At 49.5% G+C, this 20,561-nt stretch overlaps 5 protein-coding genes; 4 read left to right on the forward strand and 1 right to left on the reverse strand.

Annotated features, from left to right (window-relative positions):
* Positions 1-92: 92 nt before the first annotated feature.
* On the forward strand, positions 93-773 carry FFUJ_00850 (uncharacterized protein; the record flags this gene model as incomplete). Its single annotated transcript, XM_023570474.1, has 1 exon — positions 93-773. One exon carries the CDS (start codon positions 93-95, stop codon positions 771-773), a length of 681 nt encoding a protein of 226 aa, XP_023424666.1.
* A 279-nt stretch (positions 774-1,052) lies between these two features.
* Positions 1,053-4,145, reverse strand: FFUJ_00849 (related to SRO77-polarized exocytosis by regulating SNARE function; the record flags this gene model as incomplete). XM_023570485.1 has 3 exons in its annotated part: positions 1,053-1,783; positions 1,836-3,940; positions 4,003-4,145. 3 exons carry the CDS (start codon positions 4,143-4,145, stop codon positions 1,053-1,055), a joined length of 2,979 nt encoding a protein of 992 aa, XP_023424667.1.
* Positions 4,146-6,475: 2,330 nt separating this feature from the next.
* On the forward strand, positions 6,476-7,182 carry FFUJ_00848 (uncharacterized protein; the record flags this gene model as incomplete). XM_023570496.1 has 2 exons in its annotated part: positions 6,476-6,900; positions 6,951-7,182. 2 exons carry the CDS (start codon positions 6,476-6,478, stop codon positions 7,180-7,182), a joined length of 657 nt encoding a protein of 218 aa, XP_023424668.1.
* A 4,737-nt stretch (positions 7,183-11,919) lies between these two features.
* FFUJ_00847 (uncharacterized protein) lies at positions 11,920-12,348 on the forward strand (the record flags this gene model as incomplete). XM_023570507.1 has 3 exons in its annotated part: positions 11,920-11,990; positions 12,051-12,262; positions 12,323-12,348. The coding sequence occupies 3 exons, from the start codon at positions 11,920-11,922 to the stop codon at positions 12,346-12,348; spliced, it is 309 nt and encodes a 102-aa protein (XP_023424669.1).
* A 6,061-nt stretch (positions 12,349-18,409) lies between these two features.
* Positions 18,410-18,835, forward strand: FFUJ_00846 (uncharacterized protein; the record flags this gene model as incomplete). XM_023570518.1 has 2 exons in its annotated part: positions 18,410-18,447; positions 18,538-18,835. The coding sequence occupies 2 exons, from the start codon at positions 18,410-18,412 to the stop codon at positions 18,833-18,835; spliced, it is 336 nt and encodes a 111-aa protein (XP_023424670.1).
* Between the last annotated feature and the right edge of the window lie 1,726 nt (positions 18,836-20,561).

A 20,561-nucleotide genomic window follows, 5' to 3' on the forward strand; every position in this document is an offset into this window, starting at 1 on the left:
TTGCAGGCTCTCTCGGTGCTCGAGGTAAGTAACGTCTTCAGAATAAATACTGCCACTTTCAGCCTATAGCATCTCACAACGTAGTCTTGAAGATGGCTCCTGTTCCGGTCGTTGAGCTCAGAGAGCTCGAATCTTGCTCGTCCAATATCGTTTACGGTGATCCAAAAGGTTCATATCTGGCTGCCGTGATTTTGGCTGCGATTTTGGCAATAATGAGTGTAGCCTCTATTTCGCTGTTCTTAATAGCGAGGCAGCGTAAAAGAAAGCTCCAATCCACCCAACGCAATGCTTTGAAATATCAAGCCATAGTACAGACTGCGCAGGCCGAAGCACTTGAATCGCAGCACAGGGCTGGGAAGTATCAAACAGAGAATATTAGTCTGTCTAAAACCCTGGAGCAGTTGCAAAGGCATTCTGTCGAATTCAGTGGTAATCATCATAGCTCTACTCGAGCCAGTTCATCAACTAAGGAGTCAGCAAAGCATCTTCAGATAGTGCCTCCAGCAAATTGGCAGAAGCCTGGCAACTCACCGCTTAGACAGGTAGAGCCAGTCTCGCCGGTAAGTTCCACGGCCTCAAGCGAATACGAAGGTTTCTCCGAGACTACACCCCCAAATGATGGTTACCATGGCTCCAATGACCAGTCTTTCACTGCTCGAACAGGGAGAATGGTGGCGGTCGCGGAAATCCGTGCTGAACAAGATGGCTCTAATCGCGTGTCCGACAAGCCACCCCAGCTTCCTCGCTATTCCTTCCAAGGAAGTGGTCAGTGAGGAGACTGCGATTCAAGATGCGCCCTCAAGTGACACCGAGATTTCAGTTGCGAGATGATCAATGTGGTAGTAGTAACTCAATAAGAACAAAGCCCTACACTCCTTTCACTCTTTAGTTCAAACTCGTGGCTTAAAGCGTGACTCTCCGTCGACATGTTGGAGAAAATGCCTATCTGCACTCGTAAATTGACCAGGACTCTGCCTTGGTACCTCATTGTAATAGTAACTAACCTGGTTGCCTGTCCGCCATCATAACTCTTGGATATTTTCGATTCCGCATTAAAAGAACTTGCTCTTAAGGCCGCCCATAACGACATTCCTCTTTTGCTTATTGAGGAACTTGTTTACATCATCTGCCCATCCAGCGCTGTTGTTCTGCAGGTTCTCCATATTGTCACCCATCATGTTCAACTTCTCGGTCCTTTCGTTCAGTTGCCTCGTCAGGTAGTCTCCCCAACCTTCCTGGCTGCCCGATCCTGATGCGGCGGCTGACTCTCCAGCCCGAGCAGCCCGTTGCTCTGCTGCCGCTGCGTCCATCATTCGCTTGCTGGGAGGCCTATCTGGGCCTCCAACCAGCAGATCAAGATCGGTAGGGGAGATGTATTGGCTGCCCGAGATCCACTGCATGTTTGAAATAGTCGGCCGAGGTGGGCACTCAAGCTTGGGGTTGATCAGCGTGTCTGGAGATTGTTGAGGTCCTTTACCCGTTCCCCAGACGTGGATCACGGCAAGCTCACTTGGCCCTGTCCAAGCAAAGACGTCGCCAGTTTGAGTAACAACTGAGTTTGTACTCCTCGTCACATCTATCATGGGAAGATCGGCCTTTCCGATGTCTCTGAGACCCGGGATTGAGAATGCACGAGCAGTTCGGTCACCAAACACACCAACGACAGCGAATCCCTGTAACTCGAGCTCTGCTACACATGCAGAATCACACAGTATGCTATCGAACTCTTTTGACGCGCCTTTAGAGTTGGCTGGTTTGAAGATTCGGATTTCTGTTTGCGTGACTATCGACCTTGTTAGTTGGGCCAATTTGAGCCAAAGCCATGCGCCACTTACCAGCAACAAGTACGCCATTGACCTGACGTCCTTCTCTGAGGCCTGCCACGATCGGTCCAGTAGCATGGGCAGGCTTGCCCGTGTCAGCTTCGATGGGGTTGAGTGAAATGATCTTCCCATCAAATGATACAACTCCTGCGAGCGACGCAGAGTATGTGCCGTCTTGGCCGGGCAGAAGTTTAAAGGTGATGACTTTGCCTAGGTTCGTTCCCACAAAACAGCAAATGCTCGAGTATTTGTCCTCGTCCAAGGTCATGACACCAAACTCAATTACGACAGGCCACTCTTTCTGGGGGCCCGGCGAAGAACTGTGGCTCTTCAGGAATGAAGATCGCTTATCTGGCTTGGCGAAATCCGTCATGGGAGCTTGGAAGAAGATAGTAGGTCCGCGAAGATCAATCAGTGTAAGGAATCCCAGTTCTGAGCCTACGGCTACGAATCCAACATTGGACACCTGTATAGCTGTGATGGGGCCCATCATCATCTCGTAGAGAACGAGAGGCTGCAGGCCCTCCTTCAGGCCTGGTTCTGCTCTCGAGCTAATGTCCGTGAGGCCTTTGGGGTTGGGGTCAAGCTGGAGAGCTTTATCTTTGCCGAAAAAGCGATTCTGACCCCATCGATAAATGATGGCCTCTCCCGTGCGTGTTCCTACGACGAATTCTCCGGTGCTAGTCGCCATGTTCATACAGGTAATCTCTACATCATCGTATCGGTCCAGAGCTCGAGCAACATCGACTTGGAGCTGGGTTCCATTTTCAATTTCATCAGCATGGCCCGAGTCCCAGATCCTGATTGTACTATCGGCATGAGCGGCTTGGATTATGGTTCTCTCTTCAAATCTTTTCCGAGGTCGCGACGCCTCGGCTCCTCCTTTAAGCAGCGGCTCGCCTTGATTGCGCTTCTCGAACATGGAGAGCCAGCGTGGACGTTCGAGAGATGACACATTGACTTTTGTCACAAATGGATGAACAAAAGAAACGGAGGGGTGGAGCTGGTTGGTAGGACTGATCGGGTAGCCAGAGGGGAAACTCAGCGTGATGAGTTCACCAGATGAGAGGAGAACCATGACAGCGATCGGGTCTTGAGCGCCAGCAAAGTGAGGAGAAAATCGTGGAATGAGGAGGAAGTTAATCGCTTGCGCACCAGAAGGAAGAGGAAGAACATTCTGGCGTTTCCCCCTGCAGTAATTAGCCAATATTTGCCAGGTCGAGGTCGCGTAGACTGGCGTCTGGCTCAGGTCAATGAATGTCAAGCCCTTTGGCGATGCGTCTGGGCGTTGTCCGCCTGCAATGAGAAGGCCGCTATCGTCGCAATTCTCTTTGCAACACCAAGCGATCTTAGTGATGGGCTCAGGTAAAGCAGGTGTAGGAGTTTCAGGCGAGGGTTGGTCGACGTTGAAGTCCGTCAGGGTTCTCGCCATCACAATCTTCTCGGCTTTTGGATCCCAGAACACCAAGCTTCCATCATCATGAGCTGTCAGGATGAATGTACCAGAGGGGTGCCAGAGTGCATGTGTAAGTCGAGGCTTTCGAACCGTCTCAACAGCTGCACCGTTGCCTCCCGGAGCACCTGCTGGAACAGCATACTCATAGTAGTTGACAGGTTTGGCTTGTTTGAACGAGTAGACAACAGCGCCATGGGTGTATCCCAAGAGGAGCTTACCGACGTCTCGGGGGTGAAGAGACATGGTTATGAGGTTCGGAGTTGTCGCACCAGGGTTCTTTTCTTTCCAAAAGTTTGGAAGTCTGAAGGAACGGGCCAGGCTTCCTCTGTCCAGATCAAAGGCCATGATGTCTCCATTGTACAAACCGATAAAGGCCCAGTCAAGCATAGGATCCGTCACCAAAGAGACGACCTGGCCGGCGACGACCAGAGCGGCGATGCGCTCGCCGGTGTCGAGGTCCCATATTCCCAACTCGTTCTTCGCGTCAACGGTAACAAGGCGGTTGGCGGAGAATTGTACGATCTGGAAGGATGTGCGTCGGGGAGGCTCGAGGATCTTGTGTACACGTCGCTGACCGAAGATGTAGACTTTACCGGGGCCAAACTTGCTTTCACCAGTTCCGATAGCTAGGAGGGACTGGACTGGATCGTAAGCGTAGCAGCTGCGACAAAGAATGGATGGTCAGCTGGGTCATTTTGGGGCATGCATACATGATACTGATACATGTTGGGCGAGACGGAGCGATACCTAATTTGAGAGTTGATGCCATAGCGAGCCTGATCGTCGGGCATGAAGAGTTCAGGTCTGATGCTCGCTGATAGGTCATTCTGCATGCCCGTCTGCTTGCCGCGTAGGAATGCCGCCATGTTGTGAGTTGGCGTCGCCAAAGTCTATGACGACAGCGATAACTAGCGATTGTCAATGTTCCGGTGGTGAAATGTTCTAGAGCTTTGCAAAGCCCTCAACTTGAAAAGAGTGAGAGGAGAGGGATGAAAGATGGAAGAGATAGACGTTCCGGTGGGGTTTGTACAACTGCCCTGCCCGCCGCCAAAGCCGGTACCTTACCGTCCTTACGTAGTACGCTCAGTGCTCTCTCCAGGGACAATCCAAGACCCTAAGACGCCCAAGACCCTTGGCAACGGCAACGTCATCCCGTACTATCACTGTGCGGAGTATGTACTTAGTTTTTAATACTGTGAGCTTAACTCCAAGGTGGTCGTTGCACGACATTGTTTTTATCTCTATTATATGCCAAAGAATTGCAGAACCGCCATTGCGTGATGCAACTCGTTAAGTTTCCCCTTCAGATCCCGAAGTTATCTCACACCATTCTGCTCTCAATCCAGGAAGACAGCGTGCGTATGCCGTTGGCCTATCAGCTTGACCCACGGCCAAGCCTGCACTGCCCCAAAACATCTGATCACGGTAGAGCCAGTCGAACCTTTCCGCGTGGTCGAGATCGAGGCAATTTAACTTCCAAGTCATCAAGGGGGACGCGTCAACGGAAATAGGATCGTAGGGAGGAATCAACAGTAAATGGCCCTAATAAAGCTCCAGCTACGAATGAAATAATGACAACAGACTTAGACCAGGGCCTTAGCTGGACATGGACAAGCAAACTGGGCCTGGGACAATTTTGACATCGGGACGTCCCTTGCTTGCATAAATCCGAACCGAGATAATAATCTGCTATAGCTCGCTAGCTTGACGCTAACGGCTTCCACTCTTCCATACTTATTGTCGATTTGAATAGCGTGAACAGGTAGATTAGGCTGCTGTCTTGACTACGGTTGGATGTGAATTATCAAGTCGAGTTTCAATTGATGAAAGGGTTTGGCAAGTATCTTGAATAGGTTTCTATCTACGGTTTATAATCGACCAACCGACTCTATGATAAAAGCATTGTTGACATCAGCACTCTGCTTCATCATCTACACAAGTTAGCGCATAGATTTCGTTTGAAATTTGTTCATCTCGAGTTCTTTTAGAGTCTGTGATTGGTATTAGAGAAGATTGCGGCTTGGTTATGTCCGTCTCAGGACGATGACTACTGTGTCATCCCTGTAGACTATCATTGTCAACTGTTTGTTATTCCAAGGGTTTGGTCTCCATATTGACAATGTAGCGTTGTCATAATTGCCGAGTATCATATGCCGAAACATACGTCACTAAGGATTGTTAAGATATGATCGACGGATAACACATCACTTTAGCCTATAATGCATGGTCGGATACTATGTAACTGTCTCGTGGTTTTGCAATGCCTGATATCAACGGCCTCGTCCTGTCGTATCCATGGAGAGCTAGCTGCGTGGTAGCGATGACCGTTGTACGTACGTTGGGAACTGGCATCTAATGCTACCGAGTTACAAAACAAGTCCACGTGGACCTGACCTGTTCTGTTATGATGACTATGATGATGATGATGATGATGATGCTGCTGCTGCTGCCAGGCTACGATAGATGCATATAGGGCATCTCCCAACCCACACTTGTCACTGTCGATGCCCAGTGAATCGTGCTCATGAGACCAATCCTGCCTAAGCTGAAACTCGGTGTCGATGCAAGCGGGCTCCTGTATCGAACTCCAGAAGAAGCGAGGCTTACCTTTTATCATTGGCCGCAAGTGACGGTTGGGTTCTGGAGCGTTGCGCTGCAATTGGCTCTCGTGGTCGACGTGTCGTATTGTGTTGGGCATCACTTGCAGCTTAGCCCGCCCCTCCCAACTTCTGACCCCCCCCCCTCTGACGTGGGCCTCTCAAAAGCCTCATGTTGGCCTCTTGCCCTACAGGATCTCTCGTTTATCATAAGCAGATCAGCTAGCGGGCCGTCCACTAGGCCCCGCTGGGTCCCGATGCTTCTAAACTGATGTCGCCGCCGCTGCTACTTCTGCGTTGGCCCTGCGTGCGTTATGTACCTACCTACACTCGGCTGCCCTGCAGACCGGGTCATTATGCTGGCAGCCATAGCAGCCAGAGCCCTGCGAAAGGCTTACACACTCGTTGGACGATTGACCGCAGGACGATATGTTTAATCGTGCCCAATCTATGTTAGTCAGGGCTACATAGCTACCTGGCTACCCGATCATAGACGGATTGAAGGCGAATTTAATTGCCTTTGTCTACCCGCTTATGGATACCGAACAACAGATCGACACAGCACTACTACCATCCACAAGCAATTCTTATTCTCCGAAATGGCATTTTACAGTCGCAACCACAGCCAACTATCCGCGGATCAGCTTCGCCACTCCGACTCTGACTCCGACTCCCGCTACCACCACGGATGGGCTGGCTCGTCCTCCTCAAGCTACTACAACGAGCCAACGACATCTGATCCTCGCTATCATGCCTTTGGTAGCTACTATGCCAGCAAGTCAGCCTCAAACTGCAACCACTCCTACAGGCCTGGGGACTACAATGAGTCTCAGCAATCAGAGGACCATCAGCACATGTGGCAGTCCCAAGATCACAGTGGCGCACCGCCCTCCTCCTCATCAGTGGCCACTTCAAGTCCTCCCAACCTACAAGATGACTCCTACGGCTGGGTGAACTCGGCCGATGGCAGTGAGCCAAATCTGTGCCACTGCGGCAAGACATTCCGACGTCCGTCTGACCTCGCGTAAGTTTAACCAAGCCCCAACCTCAATGCCTACAACTAACAACTCATAGAAAGCACCAAAAGTATCACATGAAGTACTTCTCATGTCTAGCCTCAGGGTGTGACAAGTCTTTTGCTACTCAGAAAGACCTGATCAGGCACACGCGCACACATCGCAAAGGCGAGGGCTACCAATGCAAGGTAGAAGGGTGCCGCAAGGCCATGTCAGGCCATGTCTACTCACGGAAAGACAACTTCGATCGACATATGCGGACGGCACATCCAGATCACCCACAAATCTGAGAGGCATACAGAGACTCTCTATTCTTTTCCGACAGACGCACTATGATGGTGTTATAAATATAGAAGCTAATATCAGAGCTTGAAACAGTATAGGCGTATTTTATTTGAGAACACGGGCATTTGTTTGAGTATAACGGGCAATATTGTATGAACTAAGGGACTTATATAGAGAAACTATGAATGGGAAATAAGGAAAGGGTTATCAAACTCGTGTGTTTTATCAAAATACTGTTCATTTGATTACAGTCCCTTTTACGTATTGTATAATGAACTTTTGAGTGTTACAAGCCGTGCCAGAGTATTTGCTCAATGATGTAGATGGTCTTTACGGGAACCTATGAACTATTGACGTTTGGACTGAAAGTTCCAATTGGCCATGAAAGTGCTAATAGTTGTACAGACAAGTGAAGCAGTGATATGAATCCCGTTTCTCCCCTTGAAATACATCTCAGGAGAAATTATTGTTTGATTTATCCACACATGTATTGGTTTTCAGTACGAAAGCCTGAACACAGTGGAGAGTTCAGTTTGGTTTCGCACCATTGGACCTCGAGTTACTTTATACCATCTTGAAAAAGACCTAGAAAGCGAAAACATGACCTCCTTGAGCTCATCCCAGCTACAAAGGAAATCTATGGAGCGGTCAGCCCTCATGAAAATCTATGTCATGTGCTCTGTCGTGACAGCCAGCTGAAATTTGATGTAGGCCATAGCTCTTTTCTTTATTCAAATCAATTATTTTAGTAGACTTGAGGAGTCTAAGCTCGCTTTAAGCATAGCATAAAATGCAAATCTTGCAAAGAAAACACAAAAACAACAATCAAAACGGAAGTCATCCTCATGAAAGTGCATATAGGAGCTGGCTTCAGGGTTCCGATCAGTTACATAGGGATATTTAGCTTACAAAAGGATAAATTCGAACAGTTATCATACTGCAGTCATGGCTGTCGATGTATAGTTTGAAACTTCTCAGTCTGTCTGCCTTGTATGATCAAACCATCGCCTTGAGATATCTTACCCAATACTCCTTGAGTTTTTGATATAGCTTATATGAATCCCGATAACTCTAAAGTATGATTATTCTAATAATACTCCTAGTTCCACGTATTGTGCAAAGCGAAACTAGCTCATTGACACAACTATGACAATTTTGTCATCTATCATCCTTTTGATACGTTGACTCTGAAAACCAAGATCAGTAGAGTTTCGTTGCTCACTAACTCCATCAGATATAGTGTACAAAAAGAATAGATGATAATAGTAGCTCTATCGTTGGCGGTACCAGCTGATAGTGTCCTGCAGCTCAGTCTAGGAGTCAGGACAAACATCAAAGGGTTCAAAGGGCCAAGAACGGGGATTTATCGTGCCCCTATCCTTTTTCACGTTTTTTTTTTTGGCTTTATTTATACTGTATATGGGCTTCAGATAGCTTCCAAACATATTTCAGAGGTATTGATCATCCTTGGTCAAAGGAGGCTGGGCAAACACCAGGGAGGGAGGCTCACCTCACAGCCACTACGAATTATCTTGGGTGTTTTACCATTCATTCACTCGAGTTCCAGTCCAACACATGTAATTCCTCTGAATTGCATCTTGATATTACTCTGTCACGTATTGGATCGACTGATTGAGTTGAGTCCATCGGCTCAACCTCTGTTATTGGATGGGAAGTGTTCACCCAGAAGCCAAGAGACGCATTTTGACGACGATCTCTGGTCTCCGATCAATTAGATTCGTGACAAAAATGCGGTCATACTATTCTCACTGATGGTCCTTCATTTTAAAAGTCGCCGTCTATATATCTTCATCTGTGGGATTTCTCCAGTCTCAGATCGGCCTTCCCATTAACGTCTCCGACGATCTATCGGTTGATTAAATTTAACAGAAGCTACAGAGTCGCGAACATATTCTTCATATGTATGTAGTTGAATTGAGCAATTGTGCGGCATCTGTGCAACTGACGCCCCTCGTCTAGAGTACGAGACAAGATCGCGTTGTCAAAGGAACTCATCGTGGTTCAGCTTCAAGGCAACCAGTCATTAATTACTTCTGCTATCAGCCAATTATAGAGTTCCAGTAGTTCATTTTCTTATGCATAGCAAGGCACAATTGAGGCAACACGCATCAGTGGCCCGATGGCCTTGTGCACTGGCTTCATAGAGCTGCATGGTCAGTTATTCTGATACAAACAACGCACAGTTGGCGGAATCACGACGAAGTGCTTGCGCAATTCTGTCTGAAACATTACAAATTTTGGGATCACAACTTCAGGGCGTGCATTTGGGTGACGCGCAGCCGTGTCTTGACATCAACTCGACCCGGGCGGCCTCTCCCAAGCCACGACAACCTCAACAGTGCATATTGACTGGTAGCACACACAGAGACCGGACCTGACAAATATTCGCATACAACTCCATCCGGGAAGTTAGCCACTTGTTGGAGGCTGAGACACAAAGTCTCCGGGTTGAAGATAAGAAGAATATCACGTAGAGGTGTTGAGTGGCTTACTACCGCATATGAAGCTGAAACATGGGGTTGAGTTCTTATCTGCATAGAACTCAATAGGTCAGAGTCGCCATCACGGTTTGCTAGTACGTAAAGAAATATGGCAGCTGTATGCAGTTGAACTGCGGTCTGCATGCAGCTTACATGACCCCAAAGATTGTAACCTTGGAGAGATATTGTCACAGGTGCATAACTTGCTTGACACATCTCAATCCCGTCATTGGTTCTTGATTAGCGATCATAGGGCTTTTTCTGTGCTCTTTGAAGTGTGACAAGGCAGATTAGAGGCTCTTACAGTCGCAGAGAAACGAGGCCAGGAAGTTGGTGTGGTGGGTGGATGGACGGATGGATGCTGTGGCACGCGGGAAGGCTTCCTTGATACATTCTAGAATGTAGCACGCACATTCATTCACTGCGTCATCAATCACATCGGGTCTGGGCTGATAGCATAAAGCAGCAACCAACATATGCAACAAGCAGCCTGTACAACGATAAACAGACACTGTACGCGTACCCAAGGCTAGGAATCACTGCAAGTCGTCGATGTGATAAGCGCTGGGCATCGCCCTGCCAAAGTGCAGATGCTTGATGGTAGAGTCATCGAGGGGGGCAAATGTCCTTGCGCATAACATAGACGCCGCCAAACTGATCAGTGCGCACTCACTGCGGCCGTAAACAGGTCTCTTGCGTTATCTCCATAGGAACTTCAGAGAACTGGAGGTGGTAAAATCGAGGGTCAGGTGAAAGGTGAATAACTATTCAGCTCGGTAGGGGACCCTTGTCCGCATGTAAGCATCACTGTCGCAAGCGCTGATCGTCCTTATTCGCGGCCTTCTAGAAGGTTTCCTATTAAGTTACGTGTCGCCTTCTGGAAGCCTTCTCCGTGCGACGATCCCTGCGACACTCTCACAAGACCACAACAGGGTGCCTGTGGGATTGGTCATGGCATCGCTCGGCGTCAGACCGTGCCTGTGGCCGGTTCCTGCGGCCTCTAGGATCAGATCCTGAGTCCACCATCATTCTGCATATTGCATTCGCATTTGCAATATGAGGATGCCATGTAATAGCAGAGAACTGTATGTACGAAAATGCAGACACACGAGTGTGGTGCTTGACCGGTTCAAGACCTTCTCGAAGCCATTGATCCAACCCCCCTTGCTGATCAGCACCACACCTTCAGTAGAATGACCAATTGGCCCAAACGCCCTTCGTCCACACATATCCCCTTTCGAAGGACCCAATCGGAAAAGAATTTCCAGTCACACTGCACTTGCATGTGTCTTCTCCAAGTTTGCGCTGTCGCACGAGCTATCTGTTGGGATGTCCCAGTTCCCCCGCTATCTCCAAACTCCAAGTCTCAGGTCCAGCAACCCCTGCCTAATAACATTTGTCATACCCGGTTCACACCTCGAAAGTTAGGGCAGTCGACGTAACCTTGATCCCAGCAGCTCGGCTCTCGCCTGTTTTGCTACACACAGCAGGTGAGGAAACGCCGTCGTTTTCTGTTTAGCAGCAGTCCATGTTTTATCCAGTTACGCTACCGGGGGGGGCTCAAGTTTGGTCATCTAGGTACTACTGCTGCTGCTTTATGAGCCAGAGACAAGACGAAACTGAGCAAATGATCAACTGCTCTGAGGAAATCCCCCTTTGTTCAAATGACTGCGCCAATATCCCGCAACTGGACAGATGCAGGCCTTGAAACTGCACAACAACAACCATACGGATTTAACCCCTGATAGATTGTACTATATTTAATGCTGGCCTCCATTTCCCAGTGTTGGATACAGTTACAATCGTGCAGACCTACCCCGAAAGATGACAAGCTACTGGCCAGGTCCTCAAACTCGGAGCCTCAACCACCCACCCTCACAGTCTGGATGAGAAGCCACCCGTGCATCTGAGGCTGCATGACGTGAGCCATACCTGAACTGGCGCGTCGCTATGTGTAAGTTGACCAAGTGAGATGCTCCCTGGCTCCAAAACCGAGCCCAAGGGCACTCCCGTTATAAAAGTCCAGTGTGCGCTTCTCAACTTCAGAGTTTATAGTAGCCAGTCAATAGTCACTTCAACAGCAACTCATGACCGCACACCGGTTCCTCAGAGAGCCACGCATCCTCGCTCAACCTGTATTACACGGCTCTATGAACCATTTCATAGCCTTCCATCATTTCCTCAAGCACACACGAGATACTTGAACTCGAACTCAAGCTTGTGCTCACTTGACAAGCGACAATGACAAACTCTTCAACAAAGGCCACACAAGGATCTGTTCAATCCGAGAACCGCACAGACAAGATCAATGGGTACGGTGACTCTTCCTTTCATCACAACGCGAATACGGTTGGCATCTAACTAATGCACAGACTGTCTTCCAGTCAAGCCACAGCCCAAGATAAGCAAATCACGATGATAAGATTCGTGAGCGACCTGTACGTGCCTGTTTCCGCCCGTCTTCAGGACCCACTGTATGTGCCCGGAAGCCACATGCAGGACAGTGTGAGTTTGGGCCGTCTCACGAACCGCCCGCGGCCCCACTCCTCCACCGGCTTTGAGGGCATCGGGGCCCAGTTTATCGGTAGGCACTCGGGCCCGTTTTGGCTATGCCGGTTCCAACTAACACTAATAATTCCCCTAGACTCTGGCATCGGCACGAGTCGCTAGGAAAGTTGTTACGCTCAAAGACTCGAGTCGATGTGATATCCAACCTGAGACGAGTCTCATTATGGTTGTTCCATCTTCTCTCTTCTCACTTACGTGGTTGGTATGGAGTACGCCAACGCCCAACTGCCACTTTGGCGCTCCCTGTAGTTGGCACGAGGTTAGCAAGCCGCGGTCTTACTGTCACAAACCACGTCGTCACCATCACTGAGGCTGTACTATCTTCAAAAGTATTGTCTTCTTACATTCAATATTCTAGAAGCACATATGCAAATCAGAGTCATAGAAGTCCGCCTTAATAAAACGATGTTCAATCCCCCAGCGAGTCTAATTTCTATCTGCCAACTACATTCATCCAAGATCTTATCGGCAGATGGAACTCTATTTCCGTGACAGCAGGCACAGTCAGATGCGATGTTGTTTGACCCGTGCGGCTTGACTGGAACTGACCATGGGTTTCCTTGATGTGGCGCTGTCTGTGAGTATTGCCAAGGCTCATTTTTCCATCCGCGATCGGGCAGCTTGTTCGTCCTGATTATGTCCGGGGATCGTCTGCAGTTCCGGCAAGGTAGTTGAATACCGTGATATGGCCTACAGGGCTATACCGTCGTCGAGGGCAGAATGCCCCTCATGCAGGACATCCTGCCCTTAAATCGGCTGTTCAGACTGTACATAAGTTGAAGAGCCAAACGAAACTCTTTGGTTACCTTCAGATTGTGGGGGCGCTACTGTATTGTCAAAGCGCCAACCCTGGTTAGTAAGATGGCTTGGGGGGCCTCAAAACTTCAACGCCCAAGTTCGGCTGGACCATGCTCTTGGAAGGCAGAAGCTAGGAAAGGGAGGGACTCAGTTCCATATCCTAGACGTTGATGAGCAAAAATCTCCTTGGCATTGAAGCGGTAGCTGTCATGAGCGCCATAAGCTAGCTGCTACTCAAATCGACCACCCGTGGAAATCGGTTGTTAGACATGCAGCTGCACCCTCCACTGCATTTGCATCGTGTTGAAACGCTCTAACTCGGCATCCTGGCATTGATTTCGGCTTTCAATCTTCAGAAAGCCCACACTTGCACCCCCGGCTTGTTGCTTTCTTTTCCCCGGCAGCCACCATTTCGTCAAGGAGAGCAATCAATGACCAGGGCCTTGAGCCCCCCGGTATCTAGGCCCCCCAGCTGCAAACCATTTCCGATGTTCTGTGAGATTTATCCCTGGAGGGACAGTACCTGCGTTTTGTCTCTAGCCAAAGGATCGGCATGACGAAGCCGAACATTACCAGAGTGCATGCACACCACCAAACCTGCACCCCAGGAGTGATATGAGCTAGGGGAGGAAAGAAAAGTCAGGACCTTGACCCAAAATGACAAATGAGCCTAAATTTAGTTGAAACTTAGGATACGGAGTATATTTTGCTAAATTTGTTTTGATACCTTATATTAAGGTCTGGTGTTTTCTTGCTCCTCAAAGATGAGGTACTGTGACGTGGAAGCAAGAGGCTCCCACGGTAGATAGGCCACCAAAGCACTTATGACCGTTTAATTTAGCCGTCATTGGGCACCTACGAACAAAATGATGGGCCTGAAGGTAATGATGCGCCACGTACAAGGAGAAGTTTTCCAGAACGAGGCTCGCAAAGACGGCTCGACTCAAATCTCACGCGAGACAGGAAGAAGACGTGCAATCATAATGCTTCATTGCACCACCAGTGGGTCGCGCGTTGTCGGAAAACTCCATGAATTAGTTCAAGAATGCTATACTGGTATGCACTTCCTGGCTGTAACAATGATCATAGCTAGCGAAGAAGCACGGGATCGACATCGTCACAGACAATTGACAAACCTCAATACCTACGCACGCCCATTCAATTGAGCAGGGGTGTACGAGGTGTCAGGGGTGAACCCCAGCATCTTCTCAACATTCTGACGCTAGAATTACACGGGCGACAGCACCTGGGCTTTGCTTCTAGAAAGAAGTGTAGTCTTGAACTTGTCTGTCCGAGGTGCGCATGCCATGCACAAGACTGCGCTGCAATCGAGTTGGTGAGACAGACATTCTGCCCACACACCCTCTCAAATTCTAATTTGACAGCTTCCTGCAAACCCTGCACTCCTTTGATTCACACCCACAAAGGCAAGATCTCAACAACAGGGGAACAAAAAAGACAATAACCGCCTAGATCCGAGGAACAGTGCCGGAGCTCGCGTCCAAAGCAAGCCAGCCCGGCCCAGCAGTTAGTTGTATGTAAAGGCCCCCTTGGTGGGTCTGGGATCTGGGATGTCCTCCCCACGCGCGCAAGAGATTCCCTTCTCTGATCCCTGTCTCACCTCAAAACTCAAGATTCCAAGCGGGGCTTGAACACACATCTGATGCTGATAACTTTGTGCTCGCTGACACCGCACTCAGTCCGTATGAGCTCGCTCAACCCTCATGAGCCAGCTCATTGAGCGGAGCCGAGGAGCGCTACTCGTCCACTCACATTGCTAGATTCACTTCGATGACCGCCTGTACTGCACGGAAGAGCTCAATTTCAAGGCCGGTAAGTCCGTGGCGGGGCCTTGTCGTGAGAAGAAGTCGCAATTCCAAGAAGCTTCAAGTGCAGATGGTGTGGCTGGTTTCCCTATGGCGCCACAGTTGTAATGAGGCGGTGCGTCATTTATCCACTTCGAGAGAGACAACAAAGTCGCATTGCATTGCTTTTATCTTGGCATTGCCCGACGCTGAACGGGCGACGCTAAGATGCCCCCCACAGAGCAATTGACGGGATGGCTCCCCCATTGACATGCATCCAGCGATGCTCGCCAGCTTGTTTAAGGGGGTTTGGGGATATGGGTGTGGCGGTGGATACAGCAGTCTCGGGGTGCTTCTGGCTCGTGTTGGGAAAAGAAGGAAGTGCAATCAAGCATAATTTCTCGCGAACTCGGTAGCTCGGGAACCATATTGAGGTGACAGGGAGGAGGAGGGTATGTTGCGCTGGCCAGCATTTTCCGGCACGCACGTATGGATGTATGTACTGTAGTAACCCCTGGCCCAATATCCTGGGCCGAGCAGGCGAGTGACAGTGCGTCCACCTACCAAACGCCGAAGCCCACCTCATGCCTGGTCCTGGGTATAAGAAAGAAATGCGATGGACACATTATGGATGGATGGTACAGCCGGGAGCCTCCCCGACTGTGAACCGAGAAAATTCAGGTTCGTTGTGATGCTCCATTGATTTCATCTTCCAGCCGTAATTCCTTTGTTTCGTTTCCTTGCTCACACCCCCTCTTCCTCTGCCCTGCCGGGCCACCATCTCCGGCTTCGTGCCCGTCGCTAGCGTCATTACCAACTCACAATAGCAGAGTGGTAAAAGCGGAACTGGAGTTCGGGGTTCGAGAATGAACAACCAAGGTGGAACCATGATTAGAACTCCAGCTCCGTTGTTGTTGTTCTTCTTCTTCCTCTTCTTCTTGCTTTTTGTCTCTCTCCGTCATATGCCACCGAACCGCGCAACGAGTCAAAGCCTGGTTGATGATCAAATGGCTACCTACCTAGCTAATTTGTCAGTCGCGTTTCATTAATTGATTTCGAACGTACGCGACTGACGCAAAGCCGGGTAAGCTGGCCCAATCTTATATCTACCAAGATAGTTAGCTTGTCAGGCGGGCCTCGTCATCTTGCTGAGATCTTTTTCAACCTCTGTTTAGGGGGCAAAGCTTGCCGTAAAGCATAGAGTGACGGTCATAACTTGATTATCCGAAAAATCTCAGAGCCGTGTCTGTGATATCTCGGGGACATTTTTTCGGCGCGGTGGTATTTCTCCGCAACTGAGCTACCATCAGAAATTGAATCTGAACCACTCGAGTCACATCTTCGAACTCACTAAGCCTTGCCAAAGGGTGTGTGGCTATAAAGATCTTGTGCTGGTGCTGCTTAGTGCACCGTTTCTCCAGACAAGCCCGCCCCGTCGATCTGGGCGAACCGTCCGCATGGGTACCCGGAACCTAAAAAGGCAACCCTGAAGGGGCATCTTCCACTGTCATTGAGCTCGGGGTGCTTGCTGCAGATGGACTTGGTGCTGTTGCTGGCGCTGCCGCTGGTGCTGGGGAGTGGTCCGGCACGCCACTCGTCTTGTCAACGCCCTCCATCCACCTCCACCAACAATTGAAAGCGGACTGACGTTGATGTTTTTTTCTCTTCTTCTTCAGGGTACACTGATATTTGGATTGATGCTGCATCACGACGGGCGGATGACCATTGCCTTTCCGCGGACCCATTTGCAGTCTATTTAGTGCCAGAGTACAAAACCGGCCCCTTGGACAAGTTGCGGTAAACAATCCTTTGTGGGTTCAGCCATGGAGATAATCTTTCTTCTTCTCGTTCGACTCAATGATTGTTAAAAGATCTGGGGGTCTGCGCGCGTCAATCTTTGAAAAAGCCCCAGTGCTGCTATCGTCACCGTCATACGTCAGTGATGGTTCGATAATTGAATCAAACCCAGGCCAATAGCAATCGCCGGTGCATCCATTGGCTATTGATGGCTTCATACGGGTTTGCTAATTTTGGTGCTAGACCCAGGCTAGATGAGACGTTTGGACTTGAGGTCCACGCCCGCGGGGAAGCGAGAGATCGCCAGAGATCCATATCTTTACTGGGTATCACCATACCCTCTTTTTTTCCCTTTGTCTTGCTCTCTCTCTCTCTCATGGTGCATGGTTCAGGGACTCGTTGCCTTTCCTTCGGGGGACTCGGCCAAAATAAGACTGAAGAATTTGAGGGGACGAAACGAGAGAGGGGTGCAGGTAAGTAAGTCTGCGGGGTAGTGAAGCCAATTCTATTGTCTACCGCTTGTCTTGTCTTGTCCGCTGCTGTCTCTCGCCGACGACAATGACATTCATCAACAAGGCACGGCTCGGGTTTCTTCTGTGCAGAATACACGACTTCAGGGGTCTGGATCGCCTGTGGCCGGGCCAAAAGCGAACAAGCCTCAAGGAGCAGGAAACCCTTGTGCTATGCGGGCCTGGCCTGGGCTTGACTAGGCTATCTAGAGCCAGGGACGTTGATGGGAGGGGAGACGTGACGGGAGTCTAACCAAGTCGCAGTGGAAGCCCAGAGCGCCGGGCGGGTGCAAATGGGAGACCGGTGCTTGTTGAGCTGGGCTGGGCTGAGCTGAGCTGGTCTAAGGCCAAGGTGCCGTTTTGCACGTCAGTCGGCTTGCATCCTTTCTTTTGCTCCTGGGCCTGCTGCTCCCCTTTTGCGTGCTGTGCTGTGCTGTACTCAGGGCTGGGGGTGAGCTGGGTTGGGTTCGATGGCTCTGCAGTGGATGGATCCATGGATTGGATGCCATCATAATTCACCCCTCCCCCTCCCCCGCCTGTCCCCTCCCACTCCCCTCTCCTCTCCTCTCCTCTCCGTGCTCGGCTGCTCACTCGCTCACACATTGGATGGATCGTGTCGCATTTTTTTTACTGTTACTTGATTGCCGTACCGTCATACGGCCTGGTCCCTATTTTTTTTCCTTCCCTCTCTATGCTCATGCTTGATACATCCATCCCATCCCTTCATCCCAACTCTATCGAGTACTTCAGATATAAACTTGTTCACCCCCTTACAACTCTTTACTTTGACTTCATCACATCACTCACTCACTCACCTTCCACGCATTATCTTACCTCATACTCTTGCTCTCCCTAGCTACTTTGCCTTGCGCCGCAGCTGTTTGCCCATCGAGCTCTTGCGGGTGCTGTCACTCCCCCACCCGCCGCCGTCGCCGCCGCCTCTACCATCTCTTCCAGCTTTCGCCCACTTCCTCCTCGCTCTCCTCTGTGCGCTCAACACCGCTGCTCGTCTTCTGCGCTGCATCACTTCTAGCTCATGCTGCTCAGACCCTTCCTTCGTGTCCATTCCTATATTATTGTTCTCATCGGTCGTTGGCAAAGGCCGTATTCGTTGGCGTCGTCGTTCGGGTCCATTCGTCACTATCATCACCACCGACATCGCCGCCGCCGCCACCGCAATCGCTTCATTCATAGCAATCTCGGTCTTCCTACCTTCGATCTATAACGGCCGTCCAATATTGCCCTTCAATAATCATGTCTTCTGTCGTCCCTCATCAGGGTTCGGCCGTCGGGTACGTTGCGTTGCCCGCTGAGGAAGCACGTCTTGGACGTTCTCGGTATTAAGTGACGGGCAATGCAGCTAATAGACATGACGATGGTAGCGTTGCAGTAGAAGCTCGCCAAGAGGCCCCAGAACTGTCACAGAGCCGTGTGACTACGTACTCTCACGATAATGTCTTTGCCCGCATCCAGTCTGATGGTGCCAACAATGGTCGTGTTGCTGGCGTTCAACCTCGAGAATACAACATTGCGAGCCTCGAAGCCGCAATGGCCAGGTACCAGCCGATGCATCCTGTCATGGCCGTTTCGTCAAACTCAAACTTGGCTGGTATTGGTGCACAGTTTGAGGGATCGTTGAAAAGTTCGTCGCCAGTTCCTGTCCCTAGATCTTGGTCATAAGCTAACAGCAGGGGCTCCAGACTAGCCGTGTTGGTTCGTCCCAATACCCTCCCTCAACATTACTCAATAAGGTAGGTTTGTGCGTTTCCTTGACTTTTCTTTCCTTGACTTGCTTTCTTGCTCGATTTTCTGATAGACGGTATCTTCTTGCCCGCGATTATCTCAATCTCCAGATCGTTGACCTGAACCAACTCTGGGAGACCACTGTTGGAGACATATATGAAGCTGGGCCTACGGTACCAGCAATGTTGATGCGATATAGAAACCTCCAAGGCGGCATCACTTCGTATGCGAGTTGGTCGAAGTGATTCTGTTGATCAGGCACCGCCAGGAGGTTGAAGCATATACCCTACCACTTTTTTGTTTGTAAATATTATACCCATTTTGCTTTCTGTGCGACGGGAAAGAGGTCCTGTTTTCAGCTTTCTTGCATCGCTCTTACATGTTTGTTTATTTTCTTTGCTTCTTTTCCTTGTTGTGCGCATTGTGTTTGGGTTGTCTCATATTCTGTATTACTGTTGTTATCTTCTCGGTTATTTGCTGGCGTTTTAGAGCATTGCAGACCGCTCCTCCAAGAAGAAGCGGTATTGAAGTGCATGGGCGTGGAATGAAGTAAGGAAATGTTCCCCGAGCAACCTGATCCCAATTTGGGATCGCGATATGCGGTACGAGGGACTGCTTATTCTTCTCATTGCGTGAATCGTTCCCTTGTGTTCCAGTCGGCATGAATCTCATGAGGGTACGTCAGCATATGGCCTGGAGCCCTCACGTCGCGGGCGGCACAGGTCGAGGCAGCATAAGACCTGGTTGCGCAAGTCTCATGATGAAAAGACTCAAGACGATTGACGACGCACGATCCCTTGTGGAAGAGATGAGGAAACCGAGAATGATGAGGGACAAAGCATGGCACTGAGAGGGGGTTGGGCTTTATCTATTTGTGGGCGGCTCAGTCATCAAACAGCCAATCAGGCTAGAGACTTCTTGACATTAGGCCCCAAAACCCAAAGGATAACAATGCATCATCAATCGCGAGAGCATAATCCTCGGGCTTCCTGAGGCATTCTCTCTGGCCAATTATCTCCTGGCAGATCATCAAGGCTCTCCTCCATTACAAGGAGTAGCCCTGTGAAACTCCATTCATTGGCTTTGGCCACTCAAAACAGTTGGCCTCATTTCTGATGTTTTATCAAAAGTACCATCTCAGGGGAGCACGGAAGAATGGATTACATGATTCACGGGGGTTATTTGTCATTTTGGAACATCTCCTTTTTGTATCGAAATGTACAGTTCACGACATGTTGGGTTCATTGTGCTATTATAGATTGGTATCGTTCAGAGCACTTACGTATATTGCATTACACAGAGGTAGACAGGCATTAATTATAAATAAGAAAACATAATGTGGTGGGCATGGGTGTTCCTATCCTCCAAAGTTTCTGTGATGCTTCAATTACTCATCTCTCGAGGCAGCATAACTTCACGGCGTATTTTGTCATCGCCTCATCAAAATTTCCCCAAATGCTTGATCAAATCTTGTGAGATGTCCAAAACCGATCCTAGGACGGTATATCTCGACAACCACTTCGTGGCCTTACCATCTCCGTTTGCAAAGTTGAACCTGTCATATGGGTCAACCCAGTTCTCGTTTGAGCAGCCTTCTCGTAAATTTTTACATATCTTTGCTAGTTTATAGCAATAAATTTATTTCGCAATTTCGTAATCCCTA

This window comes from Fusarium fujikuroi, chromosome FFUJ_chr01 (genome assembly GCF_900079805.1).
Source record: "Fusarium fujikuroi IMI 58289 draft genome, chromosome FFUJ_chr01".
NCBI lineage: Eukaryota > Fungi > Ascomycota > Sordariomycetes > Hypocreales > Nectriaceae > Fusarium > Fusarium fujikuroi.